Source organism: Pararge aegeria, chromosome 5 (genome assembly GCF_905163445.1).
Source record: "Pararge aegeria chromosome 5, ilParAegt1.1, whole genome shotgun sequence".
Lineage (NCBI taxonomy): Eukaryota > Metazoa > Arthropoda > Insecta > Lepidoptera > Nymphalidae > Pararge > Pararge aegeria.
Genome location: NC_053184.1, coordinates 15,205,559 through 15,215,843, shown reverse-complemented (window position 1 = coordinate 15,215,843; position 10,285 = coordinate 15,205,559). Strand labels below are relative to the sequence as shown.

Here is a 10,285-nt window from a genome sequence, read left to right as displayed (position 1 = left end):
CAAGAGTGTTTGTATCACTGACCTCTATAATAGTATAATAGACATTGATGTAATATGAAAATTATAGAGGTCAGTGGTTTTTATATACATGCGTATAATATGTTTGAGTGGCAGTCCGCGACTGATGAGCAACTAAGTAAGTACGAGTATGTAGCAAATAATGATTGTGTAACACCCGAAATAAATAACCAATCCAATCCAAAACTTAAGATGACATATTTAATTTAGAAGTGATATCCATATGTAAAAGAGAGACAACTTAATTAAAATCTGCTATCTGAAGATTATTTATTTGGGGTGTTACTACGCTCTTCGAGAATCAAGTTACAATAGTCTACCTTTTTCACGTTTGTCCTGTGTCTGTATGTCCTTAACTGTGGGCTCATTGGTACGTGTTAAAGCACTTGTGGATAAATTTTATAAAATGTGTACTATTTTGTATCCATTTGCGTTAAATATGTTGTAATCTTGAAATATATTTATGAGATTTTATAAAATGAATACCGATCGACTCTAACGAACCGTCGGTTTGGAGGTTTGAAAAACTAATTGAGCTTTGGAAACACCAACACAAACCTTATGAAATTTTTAATGAATGTTTCTAAAAAATTAATAAACATACAATTTATTGATGTAAAATTTAAAAACCCTTGATAATAAAGTTATAAACTCAACGCATAAAGTTCCTTTTCATCTACTCCCACAGTTATTCTATGGTGTGTATCAAATAACCTGTTTGTACCTATCTAGTCATTTCATTGTGATTCTTATTAAACTATAAATAAGGTTTATAATTATATCGAATTTGATTCCAAAATATACGTATTTTTGTCTATATAAATGTATCATTGTGATGAAAGCAGTATTTAAACTGGTATTTTATTTTACAAATGTCCGAAATAAATTGTCTCTTTATATTCAGTTTATTTCATTTTACTCCCATAAATAGGTAGGTAGAAAGTCAATTTTCACTAGTGATGTACCAGCGTAAAAACAGCAATTTACCTAAATGTGCGTAGCCCAATATACCAAAAAACTAATTTTATTAATTATTCCTATTATTATACTTCATTAATATTAATTTACTAACTATACCCAGAGGTCAGAGAAAGAGCCTTTGACAGGATTCGGTTCCGGCCAAGGCGGCCCAGCAAAATGGCGACCGTATTTAAGCGAATGGACTTTACCAGATAGCACTCAGCCTGTAGTTGTTAAATTAAAAACCAACAACTTTTCTTTTTTTTATTAAATAATTCGATAATTAGTCAAATATCAAATAGGTATTCAATGTTTTACATAAATAATAATACTCTGTACTGTACCAGGGTTAATATCATTTTGAAATCATTCACCGAAAAGTTAGCTCTAATCTATAACTTTGTTAAAGTACCGCAAGCACAGACTATATAGGCTGGAGATAAAATAAGTATCCCCCGATTATAATATCTCCTGTGACAAGGAATATTTACTCGTCCACCTACACAGCAACAGATAAAAGGAGAAGTTTACCCCCGTTTGATATTACGTCTATTATTCTAGTCTATTATTTGGATATTATTTCCACTGCCCTCGTGCGCCCATGCTGAGATTGCATAAACTATCGTAGGTAGTCGTGCTAGGTAATCATTTTGTACTTTACCTGTGTGCTAATTGTACTTAAGTTATCACATATTTTGATACTATAGACGCTATATCACAAAATTACCATCCTTATTTTTAGTACACTTTTATTATTAAATAATACTGCTTTAAGCGGTGGTTGCAAGCCCGATCCAATCTTCCGATCTTAAGGTTATACCTATGTGAATGAAGTAAATAAAAGGCAATTTTACAATATTTTTAATAAACTTTATTATTAACTTTTATTTTACACCATGTACATTGTACATACATTATTTTATTCATAAATATAATTAGGTAAATTAATTATATCTAACGTTATCGATATGAATTGTCCACAAACACAGTTTACCCTTAAAGCTGAGCACGACACGGGGCTCCGGCATCACTGGACCGCAATGTCTAGTCGGTAATCACTACTTTTAATCACTAGTTTAAAGGTTCGTTCACTTACCGCGCCCGAAGCTTTGCTGTACGACTGTTGACGGCAACTAGAATGGCATAGATTAATATAAATAACAAAATCTAGGGCACACAAAAAATAAAAAAAAATATGAGTAATTTTTTTTTTTAAATCTGTTATAAGCCTCGACAGATAACTTTAACTCCGACAGCGGAGACAGCGGATAAGTTCGCGAAATAATTTTACCAAAACATAAAACGATTAATATAATGAGAACATTTAAAACGTGATTTGCGCTTCGTTAAGGTTATCTGCTTACGCCTAAATGTGTTAGTACAATAAAAGAGAATAATGGAGCAATTGATTTTAATATGTCGCCAAAACACTAAACCAAACTTCATTAAATAACTATAAAACGGATGGAAACAACTTTAGTGCAACAGTCGATTATTAAACCACGGGATGAAATTTTAATTATGAAATAACTATGAAATATTAATCGGAAAACAATAATGTTATTGCGCACAACTGGCCATGCATGACGAAATAATAATTATATGAAAAAAAAGAAAAAATATATAAATACTTTACACGTAATGGTATCCATAGGCAGTTGAAGATAAAGAGGATATTATGTGGAAGAGGAAAGACATACGCGGTAATATGTAACGAGTATGAGTATTATTGTATGTATGGCAGTGTCTGCATACGTTTGTGAACTTTGTGTAGTGTCATTCGGTTTTATGGGGTTTGGGATGGAGGTATTGGCAATCGGTGTCCCTGCAACTGCCTCCAACCTCGAAAGGGCACAGGACACCGTTCGGGTCTTCTTCCCAGCTGAAAGGCATTCAGTTTAGAACAGTTACAGAGTTGTTTACAGCCGTGGACAGTTTTAATGCATACTTACATCGCAGCGCAGGCCGGCGATGTTCGTACGCATATGGCCATCCACAATTTCACTCAGTTAGCTTTACGATAGTTTGAATGTATATAGAGTCTCGGTTTTTTAGCATACCTAATGAAGAACATTTAGAAGTAAACACATCTGTGTCATTTCAAAAATGTTATTTAAGAAAATCAATTTATCAATATCTTTAACCCGTCAGGAGGTGCTGAACGGTAAATCTACCGAATGAGTTAAATCTTACCGCACCATTTTTCTTGTTTATTCCTGAAAACTGACATTCTCGATAGATTCATGCCATGGAACAAGTTTCTTCACGGAATCTGCTGTGTTTTGGAGTTATGGTTATACAATTCCAAATTCAAAAATGTACATTTTTAACTCACCTAGCATAGACCTATAGAATAGTTACTATTAAAATGCCCAATGTTTGTATTAAAATAGTTATTGTGCAACTGTTGTATAATAAGGGGTGTGTGTGGGATACTAGTATCACATGAGTGTTTTAATACCTAATTATCAACAGTTACAAAATTCAAAATTAATTTATTTCACGACTTTATCTACTGTAAAACCTCTTAGATTCTGAAACAATTAGCATACTGTTAACATAAAAAAGCCAGTCCTAGTATCCTTAATCATCTGATCAATCACTGAGTAATAAAATAATTATTTATTGCAGAAGTAATTACACATTTTTTCTAGTTATACAAAATTCTTTAAAAAATAATTAAAATTCACTGGAATATATTATTTAATGGTGGAAGGTCCTGATCCCGGACTGTACTCGGCAGAATATTTGTACTTACCACTTCACTATTTTTATTTTCTATGAAATTCGAAAAATATAATTATAAAATATATAAAAAGATATTTAAATATCTGGCGGTTTCCTGCAAAACTTGAATTGCTAATTTTTTTGTAAACAAAACGATAGATATACCTATATCAAAGATAAATGGCGGGGATTTCAATAACCTACTTTTTTATTACGGCACTCAGCGTTCAGTCAGGCACACGTTTGACTATGTTCTTTTTTTTTGAAATTCATACATATACTACGCATCGATCAGTAAGATATTGGCAGTCTGTGTAAAACTGTTTGCGCAGAAGGGATCGAAAAATAAACAAATGAGTGTTACAACAAAATTCGGTACAACAACGATGATAATATAATCGTTTGGATTATATAATGTTTATTTTGAGTTATGGACATTGGGTGTTTTTAATGTTGGCCATAAGCTAACTGTTTCAGAAACTTTTATAGAGGATTGAAAGCAAGCAAATTATACCTAGTGCTTATGAAAAAGAAAAAGTGAAAAGTTTTATCATTACTTGATGATTTTGTTTCATATTTTATTCCATACTTCTTTTTTTACATATTTGCAATATAATTTATAATATGTTTTACCTTACACTATAATACGTACAGTGCTAATAATTCTTAGACGTGTTTCAAATACTTACCTCCTGCTGGGTTAAAGAACAATAGATTTTATCACAGGTAGGTACTGCTTTTTTAATGTATTTATCATTTTAGAAAGAGTTTACTTACGTTTTGCACTGTAAAGAATCTAAAGGTGATTTATAATCATTAACATCCTGGATCGTATTATAGGATTCTGCCTCATCATTACTTCTTCTTATCGTTTCTTTTTCCATTATTGACGTACCGACTAATTGTTCACTATTTAATTCATTAACATGAGTTTTTTGGGAACTCGACATTTTAATATCAACTACACGGTCTTTTAAAGGACTCTTTGGCATCTTTACAACTTTTTTGTTGTTACTGGTATCTACTTGGACTGATAGTCTTGGGTGAACTTGAATGTTTTCATTATTAAAATTATTAATGACACTGACTTTAACTGATTTTAACATATCAGGATTTTTGTGTTCTTTCTTTGATGGATCATTTTCTTTTTGCAATTTAGTCCATGTTATAATTTTATCATGCGAATGATCAATTTGAATGTGTTGGCTGCTGGAATGTTTAGTTGGTGAGCTGAAATCATTTGAATTATTAATAACGACTATATAATTGGAGACCTAAATAGATCCTTCACGCAAAAAATTACCTTTTTATCAGCATCTGATGCTGATGTCTTATTTTAAATAAACTGTTCTGTAGGACTCTTTGCTGTTTTTTATTTATAGTTATTGCAGTGGCAATATTCCGTAGTTCTGTAGCAACTATTTTATATCGCTGAGATAATTTCGTGGCCTCTTCCTTTAGCTTGAGCATTTTTTCAGATTCCTCTGCAATTTTCTTTCTGTGGAATAATGATTTTATTTTTGATCGAGAATATATATATATGTAAACCAATTAAAATATAAGAATATAAATTGATACAATACCTCGACTGGGCGATTTTATATTCTATTTTCTTAGAATAAGCTATTTTATATGCCTCTAGTGATATATTTCTTGGTTTTAGAGTTTCTTTCAACATTGGTATTCTATTGTCTACTGCATTCTGTCTAGCTTGTTTCAATTTCTCTAATTCAGCCATTCTCTTGACTAAGTTTTTGTACTCTATCTGCTCGGACTTCGGTAAATGATTCATAGCCTAAAAAGATTTGAAATTTATAACACTCAATTTTACCTTCAATACACGCATTATATTCAGTTCTAACCTTGATGACAAGCTTTTCAGATGGCTTTTGTATGGGCTTTTGGACAACATCTGGCAATTTTTTTTTTTCAACTTCCATTCGCGTCGACTTTAAGAAGAGATCTAGTTTGTTTTGGAATTCCTGTTGTTCAGATAATTTAAGGTGCATTTTTGTTAAATTTTTCGTAGCTTCATTTTCACCTTCAGAATCAGACTCTCGAAGGTGAATAATGAATTTCTTTTCCTGTTGTTGAGGTTGATTCTTTGCTGTATTTTCAGAATTAGTTTCTGGTTTAGCCAGTACAGAATCTTCATCATTTATCTCAACAAGATGTGGAAGATTTTTACTTAGAGAAGTTAGTAACTTTGCTCGCAATAAATCTTCATCATCTTCTAACTCATCTTTGAGTATTTTTTTCTCAGAAATGGCTTTATCACATTCCCCACTATTTGTTTGAATTTCATTTTTCTGGGTGCAATCATTAATGATTTTCCCTTTGTCTTCAGCATCTGATCCAATATCCATATCAACAGACTCAATATCTGTGTTATTATCAACATTTATATCATTCTCAGTGTGTATATCAAAATCATCTGGCACAATAGACGACTGTGAGAGCCTTTTTTGTAGTTTCTGCTTTTGCTTAATTTCGATAGCTTTTTTCAAAAAAGCCGACTTCAAGCAAATCATCCGTAATTCTGCAGTGTCACTATCTTCATCTTCTGATAATGCTTGTTTGTTTTCAGAGGGCATTTGCTCATTTGGCAAAGCTAATTTCACACATTTCGTTTTGAGTGCCAACTGCCGAAGCAATTCTAAGTCTTCATCAGAATTGCCATCACTATGTAAATCTGCTTTTTCTTCGATTACTGATGATTCAATTACATTTTGTAACATTTCATTTGGTTTTATTAAAGTATCATCACTACAAACAAGCACTGGTACACTTGAACTGATTTCCTGTATCTTATCTGCATTAATTGAGTTAACTTTTTCTTTATTATGTAACTGAATAAAGCTGTCTTTAGGTATTTCTGAAGATTCTATTATTTTAGTATGAACTTCAGTATGAGGAATTTCCAATTTGGATCCACATAACATTTTTGTAATACGGTCTTTTAAAGTTGTTGTATCCTGTTTGACTTTGCTTAAAGACACAGCATTTTCTAATCTTCGTCTTTTTTTTCTGTATTCATCTTCTGAAATATCACTTGTTTCACTATCACTAATAACTGAAATTTTCTTTTTAATGCGGTGATTTTTTCTTCTCTGTTCTTTAATCTTTGAACCTTCTTTGATAACTTGCTTTGATCTCTTTTGTTTCTGTTGAGTTTTAAAAGATTTTTGATCCCTAGTAATTCTTAAAGTCAATTTTGCAAAGCCATTATCTGCGTCTGCACCAGAAATACCAGAATAATCGTATACAGCTCTTCGTTGTGTACCTAAAACCCATTTTATCTTATGGCTACCGAGTGTTTTGACAAAGACAATACATTCATGACAAATAAATAAAAATAGATTGCATGAAAAATTACAGCTTTATAATAATTATGGTAGGTAATACCACCACTAATATTAATAAATAATGCAATGCTTTTCAGGGTTCCATTCATCATCATCATCATCATCATCGTCAACCCATTACCAGCCCACTACGGGCATGGATCTCCTCCCACAATGAAAAGGGTTTAGGTCCACCACCTCTCAGGCACGCAGGTTACCTATTGATGTTTTCCTTCACCATCAAAGCAAGAGATATTTTAATTACTTTATAGTAGAAATAACCCTTGTGCTGCTTTGTTTTTCTATTGAAACCATATTATAAGATAGTTGATACTTTTTAGTTTTGATACATTTGCCAAAAATTGAATACTACTGTCATGTTTGTCTTCATGCATTAAAATTTACTCTATAATTGTATGAATACACTGCATAGAACAAAATATATTTATCACAATTTTCCCCGTCCTTTTTCTGAACTGATATGCAATTCTAAACATGCCGTCTTCATGTGAAGATTTCACAATAACTAAAGATGGTGAAAAGTTTTTTGCTGTTTTGTAGTCATAGATTAATTTCAATTTCAACTTTGTTTGGTACCTTTGCATAAGTCATTATTTTGCAATGCATTATTTGAAACCATACATGGATAGCAATAACATGAAAGAATAGTTCTGCATCCTGTTTTACTTAAGATTCTACAGGCCTTAGGTCTTTGCAGGGATTCACAGAAAATTGGAAAGCTGAAATTGTTCAAGGAAGTAAAAGTGAGATACCAATGGAGAAAAATAGTAGAGGAGTGACTTCTACAACCCTTTTTGTGTCCGCCAGACACAAAAAGGGTTGTAGAAGGGAGTAAAAGTAAAGTAAGTAGGGCTTTTCAAATAAACATAAAACAATGTTGTGTGTTTTGTCATGCTCTGATATTTGACAAAGGGCAGAATTTCACAAAACTCTGTATTATAACTATTTCAACATTAAACAACATTTATTTTTAAGGCTTTTATACTTCAGACTAATTAGGTAAAGAAAACTTGTGCCTGTGATTTGAAAACATTTTCCTCTTGTAGAAATTGTTCAAGTGCAATAAGACTCAAGCACATAGGACATATCTGGCTACAGAACCCTCAAAATCCAACAACAATGACTGAGGCTACGCTAAGCAAAGAAAAAAACAACTTACAAGGCACAAGATGGTCGAAAATGGTTGTATTACATAAACTAACCTAAAAATGCCTATACACAGGACTTTGCTTATCTGGGAGAATGAGATTCATCCTCCTCCTCAAGGCTATATTGATTTTTTTCAAAAGTTAACGGTAATGGCCAGGGGCAACACCTTAAAAGAGCACAACGAGCACCGGAGTGGAAGCTCATACACAATCTTCTAACACCACACTGTTACCTACTGAAAATTTCTTGGTAGAGAAATTCAAACTTAACAATTATAGATTCCGACCCGATTTCGAGCCTCAGACCTCATTTTTCGTAGTTATACTTTCTCGCCACTAGACTAACGAGGCTGTATTCTACCTTCTAAAATACCTGGCCCGATTGATGATCGCTTCGCCTCCTTGCGTTCTAAAACATTGTTATAATTTTCCAACACTTGCAACCGCTGCCGTAGCAAAAACTCCTCCTCGGAAGATATGTCCGAGAGGTCATCAGCCTCGTCCACTATCTCTCCTTCTTCCATTTCTGAATCAGCGTTTGTTAATGGTGCTTCAACGCAAGCCATCACGAATCTTGCAACAGAAAAATTGATATTTAAGGGACCCTAGTTTCAGAGAGTAGTCACTTATTTTCAACTAACTTACAGATTACAGTCGGACACAACGTTAAAAAGATATTTATTTATAGAAAAATTATTGCGACCTCCAAGAAATAAGTCCTGCTTTCTTGAAATATTAATTCTTCTTGTTCCTCTTGTGCATGACACAGATCGCTCATTGCATGAGAACAGGGAAAACATAATATTCGAAGTACTCTGTAGTCTGTGGAAACAAACATCACGAAGTTGGACAGAAGGTATTACCTACCGGTCCAATTTAATTTGACCCGTGAAATGATTAGCAGAACTAGTGTAGGAGTGTTTTTTTTTTCAATACAGTACTTGAGTGTACCAAAAATATTTTATTATTTATGATTTTTCAATATTTTTATATTACACAAAACTGGACAAGTATACATTTTCTACAAAATATCAAAAAATTAAATTATTGGAGTTTACTCCTTAAGAATCGATTTTCATATATAAGGCGCCCGTTATGAGAAAAATGTGAGGAGTAAAATCTACTCATGAATGACCTCGTTACGTTTTCGCTTTGCGACGTTGCATGCCCGGCAACTGTAATGCGCAAACATGCAAAGTAGCTTTCGTTTAATTAACTTATTTTTCCTATTTAAGTTACCAAGGAAACCGAATAATATCTAGATAAAGAAACAAACACATAAATGTATGGGACAGAGTGAGATAGAAAACATAATACATTTTTTTACCCATTCCAGTTACCATAAAACTAAATAATAAACATTACATTTATCCTAATATTTCAGATACTCTACATCCACCTCAATCTCTCGTAGGCTACTTATAAGAAGTTACACTTCCGCCGTGTGTGAATAAATTGCACAAGATTTTTAATTTACCCTTTCATATGGTATTAATTTTCATTCAGTTAAATAAACTAGGAGGAGGTAGGAGCAGGAGTAAGGAGTAAACTCCAGTCGTGCGTCGGAGCTGACACACACACTTTTTTTGACGGGACGACGTCTTATAATTCCATGGAGCCGGCTGCACGCACGAAAAAACATGACGTATGCGGCGTTACCTCGCTCTGAGGCGTTCCATTCAAGGCTTGAAGTGCAAGCGAGAGCGCGGAACGAGCGACAAAGAGGCACAGTCGGCCTCCGCGTTCGACATCTGTCTCTCTCCTACTTGAGTGAGCGATGCGTCCGCGTGGACAGCTTCTATACAATAATACATTTACATGTTTTCGGCAAGGATGAAGTGCAGTGAAAAGTGAATGTGGTGTCAATTGTTTATGACAACGATAATATCTATCAAACAAATAAAATTAAAATTTTCTTTTGGAAAATGCAACCATTCCATCAGTATTTTCTTACGACGTTGTCACGTTCAACTATCGTCACTAAGCCGACTTTACAGACAACCAATTTTTTTTAACCGAGCCGAGGTCACGTGATTATAAACGCCATTATGGTTGTCTCTCTGTTCT

The 10,285-nt window shown here is 33.2% G+C and overlaps 1 protein-coding gene across 5 annotated transcripts; it reads right to left on the bottom strand.

Moving 5' to 3' along the window:
- Positions 1–1,884: 1,884 nt before the first annotated feature.
- Positions 1,885–8,995, bottom strand: LOC120623744. Of its 5 annotated transcripts, XM_039889951.1 has the most exons (9): positions 8,864–8,995; positions 8,580–8,791; positions 5,568–6,988; positions 5,289–5,500; positions 5,009–5,203; positions 4,483–4,935; positions 2,931–3,038; positions 2,615–2,860; positions 1,885–2,111 (listed from the first exon to the last, which is right to left on the bottom strand). In XM_039889951.1, exons 2-7 carry the CDS (start codon positions 8,782–8,784, stop codon positions 2,984–2,986), a joined length of 2,541 nt encoding a protein of 846 aa, XP_039745885.1. In that variant the 5' UTR covers positions 8,785–8,791; positions 8,864–8,995; the 3' UTR covers positions 1,885–2,111; positions 2,615–2,860; positions 2,931–2,983. The 5 variants fall into 5 exon arrangements, with proteins under 5 accessions (XP_039745885.1, XP_039745883.1, XP_039745886.1 ...); XM_039889949.1 differs by having other exon boundaries at positions 2,615–3,038; XM_039889952.1 differs by lacking the exon at positions 2,615–2,860.
- Between the last annotated feature and the right edge of the window lie 1,290 nt (positions 8,996–10,285).